Source organism: Geotrypetes seraphini, chromosome 1, assembly GCF_902459505.1.
Source record: "Geotrypetes seraphini chromosome 1, aGeoSer1.1, whole genome shotgun sequence".
Classification (NCBI taxonomy): Eukaryota; Metazoa; Chordata; class Amphibia; order Gymnophiona; family Dermophiidae; genus Geotrypetes; species Geotrypetes seraphini.
The window spans coordinates 155,168,568-155,195,360 of NC_047084.1; the positions used below are offsets into that span (position 1 = coordinate 155,168,568).

Below are 26,793 nucleotides of genomic sequence, written 5' to 3' on the forward strand. Positions count from 1 at the left end.
AGCGGCCTTCTCCCCCCTTAAGCGTCTTTTCTTCTCCACTCCACCTTTCCTCCCTCCCTGCCTCCACCTTTGTGGCGCTTTTGCACCCGACCGACAACAGAACAGGCCCGGTCGGACAAATCTCCCTGTCTTGTAGCCGCGAATCTAAATTACCTTCTTACAGCAGCTGGATTATTGAAGCTGCTGTAAGAGGTAATTTAGATTCGCGGCTACAGGGCAGGGAGGTTTGTCGGCCGGGCCTGTTGTCGGTCGATCGGGGGACCTGACCAGCTGTGCACATTCTTCGGGGCGGACCGCCCCCTCCCCCCTCTTTCGTTCGCCATTGCCTTCTTCCTACCTGCCCTGCCGCAGCCGCACACAGCCGAACGGAAGTCTTCCTGATGTCAGCGCTGACGTCGGAGGAAGGGAGGGCTTTGCTTAAGCCCTCCCTCCGACGTCAGCGCTGACATCGGGAAGATTTCCGTTCGGCTGTGTGCAGCGACAGGGCAGGTAAGGAGAAGGAGACTACCCTCGCGGCTCGACCAACCCCGCTGCGATCCAACCCCGCAGGAACCCCAGACTTCGTTGTGTGAAACGAAGTCCGTTGTACGAATCAAAACATAAAGTTCGTTGTGCGCAGCGTTCGCTGTGCGAGGCGTTCGCTGTGCGAGGCACCACTGTATTAGTGTTTAATTATCATTAGTGTATTATAAAAATTCATATATCACAGTAACTTAACTTTTGGTTGAAAAAACACTGATTCAAAAACCTGATTCCGATGGGCCCATTTCGCCCAACACTTCATCGGGGAATCAGTCCACAATCCAAAAGGCAGGGGCCAGAACTACACCGGTCACCCCACCTTGCATCAACCAGATATCATAAATACTTGTGCGTAAATGGTATATATTTTAACCTGAATCCGTACTGTACTGTAAACGGCTCATGCCCATTACCACCGCCATTATTAGTGGCAGCAACTGGCAGGAGTCGTTTACTTTTACAGTGCAGATGGTATGTTGGTCAGAATTTTGAACTCATTTTGGGAATCAATGGGCAACCAGTGTAAACTGTTCAAAACTGGAGTTACATGATCATACCGAGATACTCCAGTAATTAGCCTTGCAGCTGTGTTTTGTATCACCTGCAGGGCACAAACCCTTGCTTTTGTTATGCCTGAGAACAGAGTATTACAGAAATCTATTTTGCCGATAACAAGACTTTGCACAACAATTTGAAAGTCTATTACTGATAACATTGGTCTAACTCTTGACAGAACCCTCATCTGCATGAATGCTGCCTTGTTATAATTAGTAAGCTTCATGTAACGGTGTTAGAATTTTTGAGCTTCTATAATGATGTTACAATACATAAGCTTTAGCAAAAAAGGAGAGGGAAGCCTCCCTGGAATACTGCGGAGGGACATCGGAATCCACCCTCCGGGACGCTGAAGAAGCCCCGCTAAAAGAGCGGGGGGGGAGTCGACGAAAACCTGCGTTTGGAAGTACCCCGGGGGAGGACCCCAGGGTCCGGGCCCTCGAGGCTCCATAACCCCTCCACGGGTAACCCCGTCCCGAGGACAAGCCCCACGAGAAGGAGGCAGGATCCCCCGAGGTCGGCACCTCGCGAACAGGAGAGCGCAGCATACTCGGATTGGACAAGGTAAGGTCCGAAGCTTTAATGGACCCGGTAGTGCGAGGACCCGGGGATCTACCCCGCCTCGAGGGGGATGCCCGGGGACGCTTCGCAAAACGCCTCGATGGATGCCTCGATCGAAGTTGATCCGAGGGAGAAGCGTGCCTTGAAGGAAGAGGTGAGGAATCTGACAAGGATAGCCGCTGAGACCGGCGTACCCATTCCCGAGGAACCTCGATGGGGCGCTCAGGCTGGTCAACAGTGCACGAGGTCGAGGCCGGCACAAGGTGAGCCAACGCCGAGGAGAGCTCCGAGGAAATGATTTGCCTTCAACACCTTCTCAAACATCGGCACCGTGACCATAGAAGGCCGAGTAGATGCAGCAGTGCGTTCCACCGGGGGCGACCTCGAGGAAGAGTATTCCCGTATGGTGGAAGCACACTTGGAGGATTTTGAGGGTGGTCTCGTCGAGGCCTGCGGGACTACACTCACCGTCTGGATGGCTAGAAACTCCGAGGAAGGCTTCTTCGGTAGCTGAACTAAACCTGAAGAGTGAAGAGGAGACTTACCCGGAGCTGTCTTTGAGGCCGAGGCCTTCGAGGTCGAGGGAGACCTGCCCGATGCCGAGGTCTTCGAGGCCGACGTCGAGGCCTAGACCGGGGTCGAAGCAGGAGCGTTCTCCATGGCAAAGAGCTCCTCAATCCGGGTCCTACAGCGGCGAAGAGCCCGAGGTTGGAGAGTGGCACAGCGAGGACAGGCGTCCGTCGGGTGGACCGCTCCGAGGCAGAGAATACACCAGCGGTGCGCGGGTCTGTGATTGAAATAACCCGACCGCACTGGGAACACTTTTTAAACCCGGTGAGAGGCTGGGACATAAGTCAAAAAGATGGCCGCGGCCACAGCGAACCGGGAGCCCCTGGTCGCCGAAGCAAAATAAAAAATTTTTACAAACGTGGAAAAAAGATAAATAACAAACCTCACAGCGACTCCCGAAGAAAATAAAGAAGCCGTGGTGCTAGAAAGGCACTTAGAGAACGCAGAGAAGAGAGACAGGGCTTTCTGGCTCCACAGAAAACTAAGAACTGAAGACCACGAGGAGGGGATGCGCCCTTTAGTGGAGCAGGAAGGCACGCATGCGTGGGCAGTGCTAGCAAACTTGAGATCTTCAATCAAGTTTGTTTGAAACGCTGTCCGCGACGGGGCTCCGTGGATGACATCACCCACATGTAGAGAATATGCTGCCTGCTTGTCCTGGGATAACTAGGTATTTATTTTTCCTTAAGGCACATTTTGTATAAATGTGATTATTGATTATTATTTTTTTGTAATAGCTATTTTCTGTTTCTTATGGCATGTAATATGCTGCAAGTTTAATTAAAATTGAATAAATAAATAATTTTTAAAAAAGTTTGTCCCTGACCCTGTTCCTGCAGGCTGTATCCCTGAACTCATCCCCATGGGCTCTGTCCCTGTCCGTACCCCGTTCCTGCAGGCTGTCCCCATCCTGCTGTTAAATATGGGTACCCATCCCTGTGTCATTCTCTATAAATCGGCAACAACATGCACAGGGAGTCCTGGCATCGGTAGGCATGGCACTAACTTCTTTACTGTAGCTGCACCAAGAGGAGAGGAGCAGCTCAGGCAGCAAATATCTTTAGCTGGCAGGGCTTCAGTATCCCTACTGACAAAGATACAGTAGAATCCCACTTAACCGGTATTCAACTAATAAACAACTGACCAAAAAAAAAGAAATTGTCTCCCAAAGTTGTGCGTTCCTGACCCTCCAGCCCCCAAAGCATCAGCAGCAGCCACAAACCCCCCTTTCTTCCCTCCTTCCAGGCCCCAAATAAACAGGCAGTCGGCCCCTCCCTCTGTTCACCGAAGCAGCAGAACTGGTCCTGACAACCCCCCTCCCTCCATCCATTCCCTGAAGCAACAGAGCCTGCAGAGGAAAAGCCCTGGCGGGACTAGCCGGAAGCTGCCTGTTTACGGCACTTCCTCTGATCACCAGCTACCATTATTGCTTGGATAAGTGAGGGATTGGGGGGGGGGGGGGGGGGTTTCAGGAACAGTTCTGCTGCTTTGAGGAATGGAGGGACCAGCTGCCTACTGCTTCAGGGGCCAGATGGAGGGAGGGGGGGGGGTTTATCAGTACCAGCTGCCATAGATGCTGGACCCATAAGTGTGTGGGGGCGGAGGGAAATGGATACTGGTCCGGCAGAGTGAAGGGGAGGGAAGATAGATGGATTTAGGACCCATAAGAGAGGGGAGAAAGTGACCCAGAAAGAAGGGAACAACAGATGCTGGATCTACAGGTCAGGGATGACATTGTGAGGTGGGGAGACAAAACTATTTTACAGTAACTTTCGAGCAACCAGAAAAAAATTATCTGACATCCAATTCCCATGGTGCTGGATAACTTTGATTCCACTTGTAATATTTTAACGTGTGTGTGTTGAGGGGGGAGGTAAGAAATGTATTAAACCCCCTCCCCCCCCCATCCAGAAAAAATGAGTGCTGGTTGCGGCCCTTAATAATCTTCATTTATGCAGGCAAGGGGCGGTTACCTATACTGTTGTCCTTCAAATGTATTGTTAGTCCAGCAAGAGCATCATTTTTTTTTTCTTTTTTAAGATTTCTTGTGAAACTGGCGTCAGCACATGTTCCTGTTTCACTCACACTTTCGCTCTCTTCCAAAAGTGACCGATGCCAATTACAGTGAGCATGATGCGCCTGCCCTAGTCACGTGAATTGTTAGCCCGCCCCAATCTTTCTCCTAAAATATCTTTTGGCCTCGCAAGTATTTCGACAGACAGAGAGACTCGCGCGGACTTCGCCTCAACGTCCACGCCTCTACTGCGCACGCGCCCCTACCACCGCTTAGTCACGTGAGCAACCTCGACGTCACTGTCTCACGCCCGCACGACGCCGATTGGTGGTGTTGGAGGAGGAGGAGGCGGGGCTCGGTGAAAAGGCGGAAGCGGCGTTGTTTTGCGGAAGCGTCGCTCGCCGATGCTGAGAGGTGTCAAGCGCTGAAGTAAAAAAAAAAAGAAAGAAGACCTTCCGGATTACTAGGCAGCGCCTGTGGGGGGGTCGTGGGTGCTAGAGCCGCTTTTTTTTTTTTTTTTTTTTTTCTGATACTCGGGCGGGAGGAGAAAGGGGTCGCTCGGCCTCACCATGCCGTGCACCTGCGGGAACTGGAGGCGATGGATCCGGCCTCTCGCCGTGGTCTTGTACTTCGTGGCGCTGCTGGTGGCGATTCCGCTGTGCATAGTGGAGCTGCACGATATGGAGGTGAGAATGCGGGCCCAGCGGTTTAGCGGGGGAACGAGGCTCCCGGCATCACCGCCCCCTTCCCCTAGAACACCCCTTCAAAAGATGGCTGGCATCCAACAGATATTCCACCAGAAATCTTTTCCACTTACAATTCCCAGTATAGAACAACATGAAGACTACCAGGCAAATGACCTTATCCATCCAATATCAATGAGCAACATGCTGGAACCAACCACCACTACGATCTTGTGACCGATATCTCAGGTTCAGAAAACTTAAAAGCATTTCTGTACTAGAGAATGACAGGGGTGGGGGGAGGGAGACACAAATTTTTCCCCGTCCCCACGGGAACTCATTTTCCCGTCCCCGCCAGTTCTTTTACTCTCCTGCCCCATTCTTGTAAGCTCTGCCTTAACCCCACAAGCCTCAAACACTTTAAAATCACAAGTTTCTGAGGCTTGTGGGGGTTAAGGCAGAGCTTACAAGAATGGGACAGGGACAAAACTCAGGGGGATGGGGAAATTGATTTCCTGTGGGAATGGGGACAAATTTGTCCCCCTGTCATTCTCTATTCTGTACCAAGACAGGGAGCCAACCTGGAAGTACCTATAATGGTAATTGTAAAAGCCTATTTCTAAACTGTCCAGTGCAACTCCTGGGACATAATGATGAGCCAATGATGACCTGCTAAAACTTGTTATGTATTTCTAACTATGACCTAACTGTATTAATAACTGTACTGATCTACCTGTATTAGCAACTTTGTTGAATGTCCTTTTCAAACTAAATTGTCCATTGTACATTCCTAGGTAACTGATTCAACCTCTTGTAATGTAATCTGATCTTGAATTAACTAGGTAAAGGTGGAATAGAAAACATAACTAACAATCTCTTCTTACCTGCTGCTTGCAGCCAGGGTTGCCACACATTTTCTAAAACCCTTGAAAAAACAGCCCAATGTATTTCTTCATATTCCCAACAGTAAGTAGGTTTACAGTGATTGACTGCAGGTAGGTGGCTAGGTACCCATGAGGTTCCTGGCCCTGTAATCATTTTGGGGCCCTTAAAGAGTCAGATTTCTGATGAAGCTCTTGTCACTATTGGTTTTCAGGCCTTATCTAGTTCATTGCTGGGGGGGTCATAAAAGCTTACAAGCTAGCAGCAGGTAAAGACTATTTGTATCACCCAGTTTGGCCGTCTACTATGCTGAGATCTGGTCCAAGGGGAAGATATCCTGCTCAGAAGATCTGAGCAGCGATGGTGTGAAATACAAGCATGTGGGAGCTGACAAATCTCCTATTCCCCAGTCTGGGATTGTGAAAGAAGCCTCGGTCCATCAATGCAAGGTTTTTCCTGATTTGTCAGCCTTTTATGGAAAGCCTACTTAACAGGACCAGGAAGTGCTCCACTTCAGGGGAATCCTTTTCCCATGCAGTTGTGTCTGCCTCATACCACACTGGCTCCTAGTGTTGGTGACCCTTCAGAGAAGGATTGGAAGTCAATTTTCATGCCTGTATTGTTGCATCGCTCTTCTGCATCTGTGGATTATTTGGGATCCCTGACAGGATCTGGTAGCTTGGGGGCAGGAGTGGCGGCAGTTCACTGTGATGATCCCTCAATGTGCCACCTTTTTCAAATTAGCTTCTGTTTCCCATATCATTTTCCACCTCATAGTGCTCCATTATATGTGGCACTAATGCACAGACGAGCCTTTTTCCTGCTCATACGGACATCACCTCCTTAGTTACTGACCATTGGGAATCACCTAAAGGTTCTCTAAAGGTTGCCTGAGTTATGTCTAGACTCTATCCTATGACTCTGGACTTCCAGCAGCTGTTTATACATCCAAAGGTGGAATCGGCAGTAATGCAAGTGACCAAGCGCACTTCCCTTCCTAGTGAGAGTGGAGTGATGCTGAAGGATACATAGGATTGTAAGATAGACGTGTCCTTAAAAGATGGTTTGAAGTGCTAGTTTTGGGTATCAAAGCTGCTGCTGCAGCAGCTGCCTCCTTCATAGTGCGGGCGTGTCATACCAGATTGCAGACTAGTTCCTCAGAGCTAGGGGATTCCTGTCCTCACATGTTTAAGGAGGGAGTGGATTATGTGTCTGATGCTCTTTATGATACCAGAGTCCTGAATAAGGTTTCAGCTTACTCCATTTCTGCCCACAGGATGCTCTGGATCAGACAATGGGTGGATCCAGCTTCCAAGGCCATTCTCAGCAGATTGCCCTTCAAGAAGCAAATGCTGTTCGGCAAAGGGCTTGACCTCATGGTCAGTGTGGCGGATCGCCATCCCAAATCCATCCTGCAAAAAAGGAAAAGTGTGCCTTTTTGTAGATGGTACCAAGATTTCTAACAGAGTAGACACTGAAGATGGAGTGGAAAATATGAAAAAGGAGCTGCAAAAGTTAGAGGAATGGTCTAATGCCTAAAATTCAATGCAGAGTAATGCATTTGGAAATTAATAAATCGGAAGGAACCATATATGCTAGGAGGTGAGAAGCTGATATGCACGGACAAGGAGAGGGACCTTGGGGTGATAGTGTCCGAAGATCTAAAGGCAAACAAACAGTGTGACAAGACGGTGGCTGCTGCCAGAAGGATGGTGGGCTGTATAAAGAGAGGTGTAGCCAGGAGAAGGAAGAAGGTGTTGATGCCCCTCTACAGGTCATTGGTGAGGCCCCACTTGGAGTATTGTGTTCAGTTTTGGAGACCGTATCTGGCGAAGGACGTAAGAAGACTTGAAGCGGTCCAGAGGAGGGCGACAAAAATTATAGGAGGTTTGCGACAGAAGACGTATGAGGAGAGACTGGAAGCCCTGAATATGTATACCCTAGAGGAAAGGAGGGACAGGAGAGATATGATTCAGACATTCAAATACTTGAAGGGTATTAACATAGAACAAAATCTTTTCCAGAGAAAGGAAAATGGTAAAACCAGAGGACATAGTTTGAGGTTGAGGGGTGGTAGATTCAAGAGCAATGTTTGGAAATTCTACTTTATGGAGAGGGTGGTGGAGAGGAAAACAGTGGTGGAGAGGGAAACAGTGACTGAGTTCAAAGAAGCGTGGGATGAACACAGAGGATCTAGAGTCAGAAAATAATATTAAATATTGAACTAAGGCCAGTACTGGGCAGACTTGCAGGGTCTGTGTCTGTATATGGCCATTTGGGGGAGGATGGGCTGGAGAGGGCTTCAATGGCTGGGAGGGGGTAGATGGGCTGGAGTAGGTTTTGACGGAGATTTTGGCAGTTGAAACCCAAGCGCAGTACCGGATAGAGCTTTGGATTCTTGCCCAGAAATAGCTAAGAAGAAAAAAATTTAAATTGAATCTGGTTAGGCAGACTGGATGGATCATTCGGGTCTTTATCTGCCATCATCTACTATGTTACTATGGACAGAAGGAGCCATCATTCTGCCAGGGGTGGCAGAGGCAATTTTCATGCCTCTAGGAGATCCCGCCGATGTTCCTCTTGATTACTTGTCTCTGAGGCTATTTCAGGGGTTTAAACAGATTTGACAGATACATGCGCCAGCAGCCTGTAGGCTTCCACAGTGGCTTGGCCTCCAAGAAGCATCAATGATGCCGGGATGACTGCTGCTCCTCTTATCAGCAGGCAACTGTCAGCTTTCTGGAAGGAATGGGAACAGATTTCGTCTGATTGTTGGATTCTGGACATTATTCGGGAGGGGCACAAGATCGAGTTTTCTTGGCCCCCCTCGGACCTGTTCCTTGACTCTCCAGCCGGATGGACAGAGAAAGAAGTCAGAATCTGAGCGATTGTCTAAGAATCATTGCACTTTCATGCAATAGAACTAGTTCCTGAAGAAGAATTGGGATCAGGCAGATACTCTTTATCCTTCATAGTGCCCAAGGAAGGCACCGAAGATTGGAGGCCCATTCTGGATTTGAAGTCAGCAAGCAAGGCTTTCGCTTGGAGTCGATCTGCTCCATCATTGCATCGTTGGCTCCGGGAGAATTCTTTGCCTCTCTGGATTTAACAGAGGCATAAGAACATAAAGAATTGCTATACTGGGACAGACTGAAGGTCCATCAAGCTCAGCACCCTGTTTCCAACAGTGGCCAACCCAGATCCCAAGTAGTAAAACAGATTTTATGCTGCTTATCCTAGGAATAAGCAGTAGATTCCCCCAAGCCATCTCAATAATGGCTTATTGACTTCTCTTTTAGGAAATTATTATTATTTAGATTTTAGCAAAGCCTTTGACAAAAGAAAAAAAAGACAATTTAATTTAATCATGAATCTATCATGTATGTAATGGACAGGATGGATGGACAGGTCTTTATCAGCTGTCATTTACTATGTTACTATGTAAGTGTAGTGTGTGCTTTGTAAGGTTGGGAAACACTGTCATGCACTATACGTGGCTGATACTAATTTTGTACCTTATGCCTCTTTCTTTTTCGCTAAGGTTGGCGTGCATACCAAGGCTTGGTTTATTGCTGGGATATTTGTGCTGATGACCATACCAATCTCTCTGTGGGGAATATTGCAACATTTGGTACATTACACCCAGCCTGAATTGCAGAAACCCATAATAAGGTAAGTACTTGCTCAGCGATAAATGTTTAAATGGCAATTCTGTAATATAGGCGCCTATATCTACATGCATGTTACATGTGTTAATGTTTAGAATAATAGCATATACATGGGTGTGTATACAAAAATTCTGCTTAGTCTGTAACTTGCTCTTATTATATTGTGATGTTCTTATCTCTGTTTAGTCTCCGGGTTCACCTTGTTATAGCACAATAATATACAAAGAGGTAAGTTATTCCACACCAACTGTACAAATTTTCAGAATGATCCCCACCTTACCATTTCCAATTTCAATGAAACTTGGCAAGTATATGCTCTGGCTTGAAAAACTAAGCCCTGCAAAGTTTCAACCTCAAAAACATGAAATTCATGTAGTAAGAGGTGCCTTAAGTAGAGGCCTTAAAATTTTTGTGCATGTCGTACAAAAGAAATGGGCAACTTCAAGACCTCCTGTACACAGAGTATTTATTACTAACATCAGCCTGAAATTTAATCTACATGTACAACCTTTTGTATTTAATAAGCTGTTAGAGTTTTCAAAAGTCTAGTCTATGTGATGCCTCAATGCCACAGGTGGCCAAAAACTCATCGCTAATTTTTGCTTCATCTTTGGGGTGCCATAGATTTGTAACAAATTTAAGTGGTGATTTCTTGCTTGGTACACCTTCTTAACTACTGATTGTTATCCATCTGTGAAAATTTCAAGGCCTGCTTTCGTTTATTTGCAAAGATATTTCAAGTCAAACAGCAGCAAAAATATTTATAACAAATTTTACCCATTTTTGAAGCTTTGTGTTTCAGTTTTGACACCAGCAATCACTTTGGTTCAAAAAGCATTGGATAGAGCAACTTTTTCTCTAACAGATATCAAATTTCAGGAGGGTTTTTTTTGTATAGGGAAGAAATTTGCAATTGAATTATGATTTGTCACAGCAGTGTAACTAGCTATTTAAAAGTATTGAGTGTATTTGTCATTGGAGGGTTCTTCAAATATTCAAGTTGAACTATGAAATAACTTTACACCACACATAATTTACTGTTTATTGTTTATTTTAAAACTTAATTGTGGTACAGGGCTAAAAATTGCCAGACACTAAGAATATTTGGTTAGTAGTAAAGAAATTGCATTAAGCATACTACATATGTATTTAATAGTTAGTAAACTTGCATTGGTCCTTGATGGTTTAACCACTACCAGTTTATTCAAACTGACAACTCCATCACCAAGAGGTCTCACCTGATAGCCAGTCAAGTCCAGCCAGGGGTGGGTGGGTTTTTTAGCCAAGGTTCCCAAGCCCTAAGTGATTCTTTTTATGGTTCCCAAGCCATAATCAACGGTATATTTATTGTATAATGTTATGAAATTTATCTTCAATGAATTGAATTGTTGATTCTGTAAATGTGTATTGTCGACCAGTTACTGTGCTTGGTGCAGGCAGAATTGCAAAAATGTGGTCTTCAGAAATCCACCAAGTGTATTTCCTAGGAGACCAATGAAATGAGTGAATTGGTCCATGCGGATGCATGAAATTTGAGTGCACCCTTTAATTGATGTCTCGCAAATATTTCCAACCCACCATTTGTTGTCATAAACACATGCTATGTATTGTCCAGGTTGAAGATTTTCTGCCTTTAGAGAAGCATTAACTGGAGAGTCATCCAGTGAACCAATAGTTGCAGTGAATGATGAACAATCATTTGATACTCGACTCGTATCTTATTTATCCTTTCAGGAATAAACTGATGATTTTCATGACTTCTAGCAATTGTAGAGGCAGTCCCAAATCATCTTTCTTGATTGAGTCTAGCAGACTCAATTTCTTCTTTTGAAACAAACAACTAATGGGTGGGGGAAAGTACCTGTGGAGTGACGATGTTCTCAAATGGAATTTATTTGAAAGTATCAAAGTTCCAAAGGTACACTAAAATCATCCACATAAAATAATTCCATCCACATAAAAGTAAATCATCCACATAAGAGCCTTAAAGGACCTAGTCCGCTAGGGATACAGGACCCAACACGGTCCGCGTTTCGACAAAAAGTCTTCTTCAAGCAGTGGTCTTCTTCAAGCAGTGTCTCACTTCCGGTTCACCACCCAATTGTTTCCCACGTACTCACCTTTATAGGACCCCCAGGGACCTCTGAAGAAGACTTTTTGTCGAAACGCAGACCATGTTGGGTCCTGTATCCCTAGCGGACTAGGTCCTTTAAGTCTCTAATGTGGATGATTTACTTTTATGTGGATGGAATTATTTTATGTGGATGATTTTAGTGTACCTTTGGAACTTTGATACTTTCAAATAAATTACATTTGAGAACATTGTCACTCCACAGGTACTTTCCCCCACCCATTCTGGTTCCAACATGGAGAGTTTGCCAATACTCATCAAGCCTACTAACTTATCCAATGCTGCTCATCCATGTCAATACAAATGATACTACTATGTATTCCACGGAATGTATCAAAAGCACCCTCCTTCTGCCTGGGAGAGAGGGTGAAATAGACATTCATGAGTAAAGGCCAAAGCAGAGAAGCCCACATGCTGGAGATGAATGCTTAGCTGTGCAGATGAGATCACTGAGAATGACTCGGAAATGCTATAGATCTCTCGAGGGATGAAGTGTGTAATTTAAAATCATTTGGAATGGGTGCACAAAGCCCCCAGATAAGTAAAACATTAAATAACCTCTGTACAAATGGGGGGAAAATTAGTTAATGTGAGAATTACCACATGCTGTTATCACATGGCATTATCTTCTAGTGTATGGTAAATCTTATGTTGGAACAGCTATTGCAACTTAATAAATAGGCCCTGAAGAACTTTTCTATGCTAAACATGCTGTTTTCAGTGATGCATTAATCTTTCTTATTCTTTATGCTTCTGACAGGATACTGTGGATGGTGCCAATTTACAGTTTAGACAGTGTAAGTATACTTTTTTTTTTGGGGGGGGGGCTTCATAAGCAATTATTTCAGCACCATTAATCACTTAACTGTAGAGCAGGAGAACCTAATATTTAATCAAGTCTGATTGTAAAGATATCTGCTCTGTGGGACTGAACTCACTGGGAGGATTTTGTAGCTGATATTTTGGCCATTTAAAAATGAGGAGTGTATTTTGTTCTGCCTTTTACCCTGGAAATTATTCTGGACCAAGTCGACAGCACATTTTGAAATTTGCAGGAAATTAAAACCTTGAGTATTCCTATCTTGTGCCTATTGCAATGTACAGCTTCAAGAGAGCATGTGAAAAGTCCAGTTTAAAGAAGCAGCAGAATCAATGTTAGTTAATAGCAGTTCTATATACTGTAGAGCTAAAGGCACTAAATGTATTTTGTAAAAAAATTATAAATAAACACAAAATACTAAATCTAGATAGCCATTGCTTATGTAAACATATTATCAAGTAAAGTCACATTAATGGAAACAATTTTTTGTAGGACTTCAGGAGTAACTGAATATTCTGAAGATTATTATGAATTTTGAGCACGTTTTTGCACTTTAAAATTTCAAAAAAATCAAGACTAATGATAAGACACTGTGGAACAGCATTTCAGCTATCTTTGGTCCAATAAGTGTTGTCTTCATAGTATTCACATTATTCAAATAAATATCATTTCTCATTAGTATAAATTAATAAGCAAAAAGCTAACCCCCTCTTTTACAAAGCCGCACTAGTGGTTGCTGCGTGGCAACAGCCCCGAAGCCCTTTAAATCTCTATGGGCTTTGTAAAAGAGGGGGTGGGCTTTGTAAACGCGTCAGGGAGGGAATAAAAAAGCAGATAAAAAAGACCATGTTTCGCCACTAGGGCTGTCTCGGGGTAAACTCCCTCCTTTTTCCTTTTCTACTGCATGTTAAAAGCTCAAAGCAATGTCTGTCTAGAGCAGGGGTGTCAAAGTCCCTCCTCGAGGGCCGCAATCCAGTTGGGTTTTCAAGATTTCCCCAATGAATATGCATGAGATCTATTTGCATGCATTGAAAACCCGACTGGATTGCGGCCCTCGAGGAGGGACTTTGACACCCCTGATCCAGAGATAATAGTACTTACCATTGTATGGATGGCCACGTTTATATTGTCTGCTTTCTTTTTATTATTATCAGTAAAAATGTTTAAACCTAAAATCCATTCAGGGAGTTATTTAAAATTTGTTTGAAGGTAGGTGGGTTGTTTTGCTTTTGTTTTGTTGTGTGTAGGTTTTTTATACTTTTTTTTTTCCCCCTAAATACAAAAGTAATAACATTGAACTTGGCTTCTCCATACCCTGGTGTATTTATATTAACTCATTCAAAAAGTCTGGCATATAACTAATCAAATAATTCATCTATACAAAGTGATTCACCTCCACTGCAATTAAATTCAGACATTTAAATTAATATCAGTGTTATATCAAGTAAAAGGCCTCTAAATTGGAAAGATCCCAATAAATGCATTTTATACCCTATTAAGAAATCGGACACCTGTAAGATAAAGGCAAAAAATAAAGTAGCCACAATAGCAAGTGCACAAGACTGTCAGTTGTAAGAATCGCCACTACTTAAACTGGGTAACTCATAAGACATCTGGGAAAATTGATTTTAAAAAAAATCTAAAAAATAAGCCTTTTTTTGTATCTTTTTCCTCTAAGAAGGTAACCACTGGAGTGGTCTAGAGAAAATCATACATCCTTAGAATTTATTCATGAAATCAAATTTTTTTTTTTCCCATTATTTTTTATTTTCAAATTTTTCATAAAGTGAACAAAATATTAAAGTACAATTGATGAATATACAATATCACTTTTATATCTAATACATCATTTTTCTAAATATATTTTCCCCCTCTCCCTCCCCCCACCCTTCTATTACTTTTTCAGTCATATATTACATATTATATATCATATTATATCATTTTATGTAAAACTTATTTTCACTACCTTCCCTCTATGTGTGTCACAAAAAAGTTATTAAAAGGAAGAAAAGAAGAAGAAAAATTCTATTGTTTATTCATTGCAATATTTTGTCAATGGCCCCCATATTTTTATAAATTTGTTATATGTCCCTCTTTGTATTGATATTGTTCTTTCCATTTTAAATATATGACATATTGTATTCCACCAAAATGTATAATTTAGGTTATTATAATTCTTCCAATTATTGGTTATATGTTGAATGGCAACCCCTGTCATAATTAATAAAAGCTTGTTATTTTCTGGTGAAATTTGACTTTTTTTCCTCATCATCATTCCAAATAATATTGTATCATATGATATTGCAATATGATTTTCCATCAATTTATTAATTTGTGGCCAAATTGAATTCCAAAAAGTTTTAATGTAGGGACAATGATACAATAAATGATCTAATGTCCCTGGTTCTAGATTACAGTGCCAGCATTTATTGGACTTAGAACTGTCTAATTTTTGCAAACGTGTAGGGGTCCAAAAAGCTCTATGTAATAAAAAGAACCAAGTTTGTCTCATAGATGCTGACACTGTACATCCCATTCTCCAAGACCAAATTAGTGGCCATTGAGATGCATTAATCTGATGTCCAATCTCAATGCTCCAAATATCTCTTAGACCATTTTTTGGTTTTTTATTCAAATATCCAGATATTAATTTATACCACAATGCGGCTTGATGTCCTTGGAAGTCTGCTTGAAAACATAAGAACTTTAAACTATATTGATTATTTAATGTTTTCCATTCAGGGAACCCAACCTGAATGGCCTGCTTCAATTGCAACCATTTAAAACTTTGTGTTTTATTAAGACCAAATCTATGTTGCAATTGTGAAAAATCCAGCAGTTTACCTTCTGAAATAACATCGTCTAGAGATCTAATGCCTGCAATAATCCAGTTCTTCCAAAGGATTTGAACTCCGCCTATTTTGATCTTGGAGTTTATCCATAGAGATTGATTAGTTGATTTGTTTATTGGGATAGGTGTTAATTTACTAATAAACCTCAATGTTTTCCAAGTATCCATTAATATTTTATTTTCTCTGTATCTTCTAGGTATGTTAATACTTGGCAGATGAACTAAATTTAGGGGAAACATAAGGCGCCATTCCAAATATAACCAATCTGGTGCATTATCTATAAGTTCTGGGAGGATTTCCACCCTCATGAACCACTTTCAATTTGCTCCTCTCCTGAAATTACAATATAATTATATTTCTGCTTCTAAATTATATTAGGTATTTTTTTTATTTGAATTTAAACATTACTGTTACACATAATAGTAAGGAGAAGATTACAAAAAATAGAAATCAAGGAAAAAATAAAATTCCTAGGTACAGAGCCTCTAGTCTACATCGTGGGAGAGTAACCTGATCAATAAGGGCTCCTTTTACTAAGATGCGCTAGTATTTTTAGCGTGCGCTGAAGGTTAGCGCGCGCAAACCCCGCACTAAACAAAAAATACTAACGCAAGCTCTATGGAGGCGTTAGTGTCTAGTGCGCATGGCATTGTAGTGCGCGCGTTAAAACCGCTAGCGCACCTTAGTAAAAGGAGCCCTAAGGAGCTTAAAACATAATCATGATTAAACAATCAACTATCAATGGTGCTTGAATATTTCATCGAACTCCTATTCCTATTGAAGTCTAGTGAAAATTACTTATTAGTTTCCTGCAAACCCGAAGTGTATGTACACGAATGCAAGGAGCCTAAAGAATAAGATGGGTGAATTAGAAGCTATGGCAGAAAAAGATAATCTTGACATCATCGGCATCAAGGAAGCATGGTGGAACGAGGAAAACGTCTGGGACCCTGTGCTACTGGGATTCAAGCTATACTGCAGAGACAGAGTGGCTCAAAAAGGTGGGGGCATTTCCTTAAACGTCAGAGGAAATTGAGTCTAATGGAGAGAACACAAAGAAAGAGTTAGTCTCTATGGGTCAAAATTCTGGGAACAAATGGAACGGAAATGAAGATCGGCATCTACTACCGACCCTCAGGGCAGTCCTAAGAAATTGATGGAGAAATGAAGGACGAGATTAAACGCAACTGCAAAGGAGGCAACGCAGTTATTCTGGGTGACTTCAATTATCCAGGGATAGACTGGAACCTAAGTACCTGTGGTAGGGAGACCAAGTTCCTGGATGCTGTAGGCGATTGTTTCCTGGAACAACTTGTCAAGGAGAATACAAGAGGAAATGGAATTCTGGACTTAATTCTAAATGGACTACGAGGACCGGCACAAGATGTAGAAGTAGAGGGGATGCTGGGAACCAGTGATCACAATATGATCCGCTTTGACCTGGACACAGGGGCAAAACATTGATCCAGAGCGACGGGCTTGGTGCTGAACTTCCGAAAAGGGAATTACAAAGGGATGAGACTCATGGTGGGAAAAAAGATTAAGATGAGGATAAACACTGTAAAGATTCTAGAACAAGCATGGTCCCTTTTTAAGGACACAGCCACCGAGGTGCAAAATCTATATATACCGCATATCGGCAAGGGATCCAAGAAGAAAAAGAACAAGGAACCGGTGTGGCTCACTGTAATGGTGAAAGAAACGATCAGAGACAAGAAGACTTAGTTTAAGGAATGGAAAAGGTCAAAAAAGGATGAAAAATGGAAAAAGCACAAACAGCATCAAAGCAGGTGCTATAAGGCAGTAAGAGGGGCCAAAAGAGACAACGAGTTAAAAATAGCCAAGGAGGCAAAAAACATCAAGCCGTTCTTTCGATATGTTAAGGGGAAACGACCTGCGAAGGAAGCAGTGGGGCCATTGGATGACCATGGAATAAAGGGAATGCTAAAGGAGGACAAAGCCATCGCCGACAAACTGAACACATTTTTTGCGTCTATGTTTACCGAAGAGAATATACACAACATACCGGAAGCCGACAGGCTATACACGGGAAACGAAGACAGGAAACTGACAGGGTTGATGGTCAGTCTAGAAGAGGTATGCAAGCTGATTGATAGGCTTAAAAATGATAAATCCCCAGGACTGGATGGCATCCATCTGAGGGTAATCAAGGAATTGAAAGGGGCTATAGCTGAACTGATTCAACTAATAGCCAATCTGTCGATCAAATCGGGAAGGATTCCGGAAGACTGGAAGGTGGCAAAAGTTACGCCGATCTTCAAGAAAGGTTTGAGGGGTGATCCGGGAAACTACAGACCAATGAGTCTGACCTCGGTACCATGAAAGATGGTAGAGGTGCTGATAAAGGACCGCATTATTGAGTATCTTGATGGACACGATCTGATGAGGACCAGCCAGTACGGCTTCAGCAAAGGAAGATCTTGCTTGACGAACTTGCTGCACTTCTTCGAGGGAGTAAACAGGCAGATAGACAAAGGCGACCCGATTGACATTGTATATCTGGATTTTCAGAAGGGGTTCGACAAGGTTCCGCATGAACGACTACTTTGAAAAATTGCGAGCCATGGAATAGATGGTGAAATACTCACGTGGATTAAAAACTGGCTGGCGGATAGGAAACAGAGTGGGGGTAAATGGACAATACTCGGACTGGAAAAGTGTCACCAGTGCAGTGCCGCAGGGTTTGGTGCTTGGACCCGTGCTCTTCAACATCTTTCTAAACAATCTGGACATTGGGACAATGAGTGAGGTGATTAAATTTGCAGATAATACTAAATTATTCAGAGTAGTGAAGATGCAGGAGGATTGTAAAGATCTGCAACATGACATAAACTGAGTAGCAGCGCTGGCTGGCTGGTAGGGGGCGCTATAATGCTGTAATGGAATGGATAGTGTGCAAGACATGTTTCCCCCGACTTTGATAAAGACAAGCAAAACGCGTCGGGAAGGGGAACACTTAACAATAAAAGCTAAGTTATAATGAAAAGTTAAGATAAGATAAATAAGATGCATGAAATTATAAGTGGATAAAATCGAAGTAAAAGCTATAATGGAAATAATGAAGAATGACACCACCAGTAACATTAAGAACTGAGTGGAAATCTGAACTCCCTTAAACTCCCTTAAACTCAATCTGAAGCCAGTGTAATTGAATGACAACCAGAATCGCATATACAGACCAGGCCTGGCATAATAAACTAGTGGCAGTATTCTATAGTTGACCTTTCTCCGTTTCTACCTTTAAATCGTTCCCCCTCATTCTTAGTTAGCCAGTAGAAATTCTGGAGAAAAACGGTGGGGAAACCAGAGACCAAACAGCAATTGCATAGTACTGGACTAGAAAGCAAATATGAGCATACAAGATAGGTTTGTGTTTGTCACCATATTTTTGTTTTTGAGAGGAATTTTCAAATCATTTCTGCAGGTAAAATGACTCTTTGCTCACAGAAATAGGAATTTATAAAGTTGTCCAGTTGATATACATGTGAAAAAAAAAATCATTGTCATTGTATGCATGCTTTTAACTGCACTAAGGGAGAAAGATATTCTTCAGAGTGTGATTGGTAAGTGTGTATGTTTTCACTTGCGGAAAAAATAGCCATATAAATTGGCAGGTGGCAAAAAAGAGTTCACAATTATCTGTAGATTTTCAGAAGTGATTTAGAAACTGCCCCCTTACAGAATCGGAGAAATCTGCTGCTTTAAACCATATTGATCTGAAAAGACTTAGGAAAGATTTAGTTTACACATGTGAAATGGTTAGCACTAAGTAAATGAGATTTTGGGCACTTAAAATGTTTTTCATTACTTTATTGCTAGTGGATATCGTTGAAGTATCCTGGCATTGCAATTTATGTGGCTACCTGTCGAGAATGCTATGAAGCTTACGTTATCTACAACTTCATGGTGTTTCTTTCAAACTATCTAACCAATCGATGTCCCAACCTGGAAATAATCCTCGAAGCCAAAGACCAGCAAAAGCATCTGCCACCTTTTTGCTGCTGTCCACCGTGGGCGATGGGAGAGTAAGTTAGAGTGTGTGTTGTGCTATGTACATTTTTATGAAAGGGATGTTTCACTTTGAAGAAAGGGATGTTACCAGTGGTGTGCCTCAAGGTTCTGTTCTTGGACCTGTTCTCTTCAACATTTTTATAAGGGATATTGCTGAAGGGCTGTCTGATAAGACTTGCCTCTTTGCGGATGATACTAAAATCTGCAATAGAGTAGACTCCCCCAGAAAGTGTGGATAGCGTGAAGAAAGACCTAGTGAAGCTTGAAGAATGGTCTGAAATTTGGCAACTAAAATTTAATGCTAAGAAATGTAGTCATGCATTTGGGCTGCAAAAACCCGAGGGAATGGTACAGTTTTGGCGGTGAATAACTTATGTGCACAACGGAAGAGCAGAACTTGGGTGTGATTGTATGTGATGTTCTTAAAGTGGCCAAACAGGTTGAAAAGGTGATGGCAGAAGTTAGAAGGATGCTAGAGTGCTTAGGAAGCAGTATGGCCAGTAGGAAAAAGGAGATATTGATGCCCCTGTATAAAAGTCTGGAGGCCGCACCTTCAGAAAGATATAAAAAGGATGGAGCCTGCGTATGGGGATAGACTTAAAGATCTCAATATGTATACTTTAGAAGAAAGGCGGGAGAGGAGATATGATAGAGATGTTTAAATTCCAAAATTTAACTATACAATATTACTCACCAGAGATGGGTTACACACCCCCGATAACCATTTCACAAACCAGTGGAGAAAAAGCCTCAAAAATTTCAATGCAGCAGTAAACAAATACTGTTTAAAGTCCAAGCTGCTTATGTACTATCACTGGCAAAAAAAACTCCACCACCACTAAAATGTAATTATCAAAAGGGTAATATCCCCATCACTGTGCACAGGAAAAGCAAAAAAAGTTTTACTTAGCTTGGGGACCATGGTCTGAAACGCCGTGCTGTACTGGTAGAAAATGTCTGGCCAGACGTGCACAGAAGAGGAGTGGAGTTTTCCAGCTGATACATTCCCTGAGGAACCCTTTGAGAGGTGAAACAAGGCACTTGTTGGAGGATTGGGCATGGATTCTGGATTGTACATCTGAATGGTGCTGTGGTGTTTTCATCTACAGTCTGGCCAGACATTTTCTACCAACACAGCACAGCGTTTCAGACCATTGGTCCCAAGCTAAGTAAAACTTTTTTTGCTTTTCCTGTGCACAGTGATGGGGATATTACCCTTTTGATAATTACATTTTAGTGGTGGTGGAGTTTTTTTTGCCAGTGATAGTACATAAGCAGCTTGGACTTTAAACAGTATTTGTTTACTGCTGCATTGAAATTTTTGAGGCTTTTTCTCCACTGGTTTGTGAAATGGTTATCAGGGAAGTGTAACCCATCTCTGATGAGTAATATTTTGTAGTTAAATTTTGGGATTTTTTTCCATTACTCTTTGTTTTTTTCTTGTGAGAGATGTTTAAATACCTACGTGATGTAAATGCGCATGAAAGGAAGCTCTGGAATGAGAGGGCACAGAATGAAGTTAAGAGGTAATAGGCTCAGGAGTAATCTAAGGAAATACTTTTTTACAGAAAGGATGATAGATGCTTGGAACAGTCTCCCGGAAGCATGGGATGGGCATGTGCTATCTCTTAGAGGACGAGATAATGGTTACTGTGGATGGGCAGACTGGATGGGCCATTTGGCCTTTATCTGCCATCATGTTTCTATGTTTCTAAGAATGCACCCGCTATAATACCCTTAGCGTGAATGCGCACTTCAATCTCCGTGGTGCCTTGTGCCCGCATGCACATTAGAATAGAACTCTGCCTGTGACAGTTTCCAGGCTGCACCCCACGTGGCTGACGTGTAGCGGACCGCTGTTGTGCTCTGTGCCAGAGAGGGGAGGGAGTAAGTGGGGCTGAACGACAACAAATAAGCGAGGGCCCGCCGCATGGAGTCATGCGCTCGGCTCATTATCCCCCTCTCCTCTTCTTCATGCTGGTGTCCCGGGTTCCCTCTTCTCCTTCCCCCTCACCCCCATCTGGTGTAGGGGGGTACTCTGGAGCAAGAGGACAGGGAGAGGGTGCTAGCGTTGGGGAGAGCTGCTGCCACCCTGGCAACGGGAGGAGAAGGAGAGGGCCCGGGAATCCTGGTGATGGGGGAGAGAAAGTGGAGGGTAGTGTGGGCACCCAGGTGCAGGTGCTGTAGAAACCCGAAGCAGCAAAGATGATTGCTGGAAGCAGTACTCCTGAAGGAACTGACAGGGGGGAAGTAAAAGGAAGGGAGAAGGGCTACTGCTGGACAGGGGGAGCAGGGAGGGAGTGCTGCTGGACAGGATGGAGGGAAAAGGAAGGGAAAAGGGCTACTGCTAGACAGGGGGAGCAGAGAAGGGGTGCTGCTGGACAGGGGAGAGGTAAAAGGAAGGGAGAAGGGCTACTGCTGGACAGGGGGAGCAGGGAGGGAGTGCTGCTGGACAGGATGGAGGTAAAAGGAAGGGAGAAGGACTACTGTTGGGACAGGGGGACATGGGAGGTAAATGGAAGGGCCTAAGAGAATATAATGACCAATATGAAATAACAATTATATAATCCAATAACATATGCATATAAATAACAGTTTGAAATGTCATTGTAGTAATCCACGTAATATGAATCATTAACACAAGGTTAGTAGAAACAAACACTTGAAAAAAGATTGAACATTGCTTGACTGGAAATACAAATAATGGTAAGTACATATGAGAAATAATGAAAAGATGATTTTTATAAAAAATGTACAAGTTCCAGTTCTGTATTTAATCCTGCTGGTGAAATTGTATTTGTCAAAAATAGTTCTTTGCTCAGCTTGTAGCAATAACCAGTTGATGTTACCTCCTCTCCAACCCTGTTTAAAGGTCCTATAAACAAAGAATTTTATATCCTAATTCATGCCAGTGTGTCACTAATGGTGCTGATGTGACATTCCTGAGAATACAGCTCCTGTGTTCAATAATGCTGAGAAAGGCGTGTTTGCCGAAACACATGTAGAGGCTGGTTGGACTATTATTGTAATCTATTTTTGTATTTTTATGATTTTGTTGTAAAGTAAATTAATCATTTTCAGGACATCTTATCCACAGTCTGTTTTTGCTTTGCATTGGATCGATTTTACTGCGGATTGTTGGGTCTTTCTTTTTTGGGGGTTTTTTTTTCCTTAGCATCTGGTAACCATGATTTGGGTTATTCTTCCTAGTTTGCATCACTTTGCATTTGTCGACATTTAAGGTCTCCTTTTACTAAGGTGCGCTAGCGGTTTTAGCGCACGCTACAGTGCCATGCGCGCTAAATGCTAACGCCTTCGTAGAGCTTTCGTTAGTATTTTTCATTTAGCGCGTGGTTTGCGTGCGATAATCTTAAGCGTGCGCTAAAAACGCTAGCGTGCCTTAGTAAAAGGAGCCCTAAATTTCATCTGCCATTTGGATGCCCAGTCTTCCAATTTCCTATGGTCTGCCTGCCTTTTTTACACAAACTGCATGTGTTATAGCAACTTTGAACAGTTTAGTGTCATATGCAGACTTAATCACCTCTGACTTCAGAGGGAAGGCTTCCAAGTCAGTTGAGGGCAGCATATAAGAACCGCTGCCCATGGCTTTCTGAAGAACAAGTACAGCTGGAAGGAAGGAGGAGGAGGCCTATTTGGATGTCTGAGCCAGGAAACAGGTACACCACATGAGCTCCTCTGTAAGAGGTGCTTCCATCGCTGGAATCCTGCAGACCTGGGGTGAACCCCACAGATTCCACAGTGTTCCCGTGCAGCTCTCTAATCTGAATTGAAGCATGCATGGGGCATTTTTACAAAGCCGCAGTAGCAACTGCCATGTGGCAAATGCTTTGATGCCCATTAAATGCCTACCGCAGCTTTGAAAAAGGAGCTCTAAGAGAGAGAAAGGGATAGTGGAGATACTTGGTATGAATAAGCAGATTAGATAGGTCGTATGGTTTTTTTATATGTCGTCATTTTCTGTTTTATGTAAAAGGGAGGAATGGTGTCTTAAGTCCTTTGTTTTCAGACCTACTAAGTAGTTAATGTTTGTTTGTCTGAATTAGAAGAGGCAAACGAGGAATTTTGTTGAGCTGAAATTTTTTTTGTAAAGGCATTCTACCAGAATATAACCAGTGATTGGTCCACATGATAATACTAGAGATCAAAATGGTGGTCTCTTTCCCGGGCAGTTCAAGTTCCTTTTGCTGACCTACAAGTGTGTTCATTCTGCTGCCCCTCAATATCTCTCCTTTCTTCTCTCTTCTTATACACCTCCCAGAGAACTCCGTTCCTCATATAAGTCATTCTTAACGTTACCCTTCTCCTCCACTGCCAGTTCCAGACTTCGTTCCTTTCATCTATGTCTGGAATAAATTACCCGAGTTTGTCCACCAAGCCCCTTCCCTTACTTTGTTTAAAAGCAGACTAAAAACCCACCTTTTTGATATAGCCTTCAATCCATAACCCTACTCCCCACGGCTCTCCAACCCAGACAGCAGATTAACCATTCCGCTTAACTTTATCCATGGCATCCTGTTTCAGTGCTATACAAGTGATTAGTAGTACTAGGATTCTTCCCAAACATGTCAACCAGGGCTGTGGAGTCGGTAGATAAATGTTCCGACTCCAACTCCTCAGTTTTTTGTACTTCAGACTCTGACTCCAGGTACCCGAAATTTCCTCCGACTCAGACTCCACTCCACAGCACTGGATAAAATGGAATGTCAAGTTGAGAGAAATGAGCATTTTCGACACCACCTTCTTCTTGCTTTTAATCAAGGTTCTAAGGCCGCAGAAGCTGCTCGCAACATTTGTGCTGTGTATATAGTGGGTGCTATAGCTGAAAGAATCGCTCGTGATTGGTATGCCAAGTTCAAAAATGGAGTCGGTAGATAAATGTTCCAACTCCGACTCCTCAGTTTTTTATACTTTTGACTCCGACTCCAGGTACCCGAAATTTCCTCCGACTCCGATTCCACAGCCCTGATGTCAACAGATGGTAATTCAATCTGTAACTGCTGCATAGCAGCCAGAGATGTGTATTTTAATCATGGGATAGTGTTTGTGTGTCCAAAATAATGAGAGAATATGATAGACAAAGGATGTAATTATATTAACTATAAGCTTTTCAAGTTTCAAGAAGGAATTCTTTTGGCTTGGGTGTACTGATTGCCTCACCGGCTGCACCTGCTTATAGGAAAGTCTTAACAGGTTTGCTATGTTTCTACCTAATTGGAAAAGAGCAGACCCCACTGGTCTGGCAGAACTCGGGTGCAACATTTATCAGTTAAGGTATAACTGTACTTTATTTCCTTGTCTAGATAGACTTTGGGGCTCATTTTCAAAAAAGATAAGATGTCCAAAAGACAGCATAAACTAGCACTTGGGACGTCGTACTAGGTAAAATGTCCAAGTGGGAATTCTCAAAAGACTTTCTAGACCTCTTTTCTGGTTGTTCTATCTCCAGCCCATCCAAATCTTAAGGGGATGTATTTTGGGCAGGCTTAGGACTTGGACACTCGGCAGGCATAATCAGACTTTTAACAAAACATCTTGCGCTTTTGTCTAAATGCTAAAAAGATGCCCAAACTGACCAGATGACTACTGGAGCAATTAAGCAATTAACCCCCCCCCCCCCTTCCACCACCCAAAGATGTGAAACCCCCCCCCCAGTATTTTCCAGCCTGTATGACAGATTCACATACGAGGGGGTCCTGAAAAGTTCTCAGCTCAACCAGCTTTCAAAATCTGATGTTAAATTTTGCCACTGTAGCTGAAGAAAGTGTTAGTTTAGTTTTGCAAAGTGCCAGTTTGCAAACTCTAAAGTAATAAAACTAACATTCTTTTCAGCCACAGTGGCAAAATTAACGTCTGATTTAGGAAGATGGTTGGGTTGAGAACTTTTCCACAGCAGAGCAGAGGGGCTCTCCTAAGCATTATTCTAGAGACGAATCACATTAAGTCCCAGGCAGATGTTGGTATAACTTGCTTATATTGTATGGTGAGCCCTCCAAAACCTACTGTACCTATATAAAGATGGTACCTGCAAGCATAAGGGCTATTGTGATGCACATGTTTGTACAGTTAGTTGAGTGGGTACTTGGGACTTTTAATATGACATTCTCTTTAGCAATCCTTCTGTGCTCCAGAATGCTCAGCTGTCTGAACAGTTTGCTAAGAATGCTGGCTGCTTGAACCTCCAAAAAGAATGTTTTCGTGCGTTTTTCATGTGGATGTCTTATTTCAGAATACACTTCCCCCTCCCCATTCGCGGTTTCGGCAATCTCGATTTCACATATTCGTGATTTTTTGGGGAGGGGGAAAAAAGAAAAAAAACCCATAGTTTAGCCTTCCCCCTGGCATCTAGGGGATTTTCAGAAATCCAGCAGAGAATGTCCATTCTCAAAACAGCAAAACATCCATTCTTTTAAGAATGACCTATATAGATGTTTTGATCCTTAGTAGGTCTATCTTTTTTGGCTACACTTCTCCCTCTTGATTCGCGGGGGATAGGGGCAGAGCCGGACCGTGAATGGTGAAATACCACGAATACCGGCTCTGACTCACCCCCGCCTCCCTCCTGCCTTCCCCCCGGCATCCCGGCCTTACCTGGTGGTCTAGCAGGCTTTCGGGGCAGGAGCAATCTTCCTACACTCCTGCCCCATGTAGATCGCCAATAGGAAATGGCTATGGGGAGTTTCCGTCGTAGTCTCGAGAGACTATGGGAACTCACGGCAGCTATTTCCTATTGGCGATCTACACGGGGCAGGAGCGTAGGAAGATCGCTCCTGCCCCGAAAGCCTGCTAGACCACCAGGTAAGGCCGGGATGCCGGGGGGAAGGCAGGAGGGAGGCGGGGGTGAGTCAGAGCCGGTATTCGTGGTATTTCACCATTCACGGTCCGGCTCTGCCCCTATCCCCCGCGAATCAAGAGGGAGAAGTGTAGCCAAAAAAGATAGACCTACTAAGGATCAAAACATCTATATAGGTCATTCTTAAAAGAATGGATGTTTTGCTGTTTTGAGAATGGACATTCTCTGCTGGATTTCTGAAAATCTTTCCCAAAACTCAGACTTAAGACGTCCTGTCGAAAATGCCCCTCTTTGCCTCAATTAAAATTTAGAGTCTTATCAAGAATGAAGTCATTTTACCTACGGTTACAAAGCAAGTCAGTGGGAGAGATACAAGATGGTGAATTCCAGCAACCTTAGTTCTCAGTTTGATGCTCTAACCACTAGACTTTCTCCATTTAAAAACTGAAAGATCAGCATGCAAAGTAGAGTTCTGATATATATTAAATTCTGCAATTTCAGTGAGCTTTAACTCACTCTATTTGAGGGATTACTGCAGATATAAATAAATATTTTGGGGCCTCTTCTATCAAACTGCACTAGCATTTTTTTAACGCAATGAGCCGCGCTGAATGGCCCACGCTGCTCCTGACGCTCATAGGAACTCTGAGCATCGGGAGCAGTGCGGGCCATTCAGCACGGCTCACCGCGCT

At 43.1% G+C, this 26,793-nt stretch overlaps 1 protein-coding gene and 1 long non-coding RNA gene across 4 annotated transcripts in view; one reads left to right on the forward strand and one right to left on the reverse strand.

Annotated features, from left to right (window-relative positions):
- Positions 1-4,494, reverse strand: part of LOC117358734 — a 71,993-nt gene extending 67,499 nt beyond the window's left edge. The window contains exon 1 of the long non-coding RNA XR_004539069.1: positions 4,182-4,494. This is a non-coding gene — a long non-coding RNA (uncharacterized LOC117358734). The remainder of the gene's footprint in view (positions 1-4,181) is intronic.
- A 243-nt stretch (positions 4,495-4,737) lies between these two features.
- TMEM184C (transmembrane protein 184C) overlaps positions 4,738-26,793 on the forward strand; it is a 53,586-nt gene continuing 31,530 nt past the window's right edge. The window contains exons 1-4 of one of the 3 annotated variants that reach the window (XM_033940306.1): positions 4,738-4,908; positions 9,329-9,459; positions 12,347-12,383; positions 19,099-19,304. In XM_033940306.1, coding sequence (XP_033796197.1) covers positions 4,792-4,908; positions 9,329-9,459; positions 12,347-12,383; positions 19,099-19,304 — 491 coding nt within the window. In that variant the 5' untranslated portion in view covers positions 4,738-4,791. Of the gene's footprint in view, positions 4,909-5,136; positions 5,155-9,328; positions 9,460-12,346; positions 12,384-19,098; positions 19,305-26,793 lie in introns of those variants that run through there. The other 2 variants (XM_033940296.1, XM_033940314.1) reach the window with 2 other exon arrangements.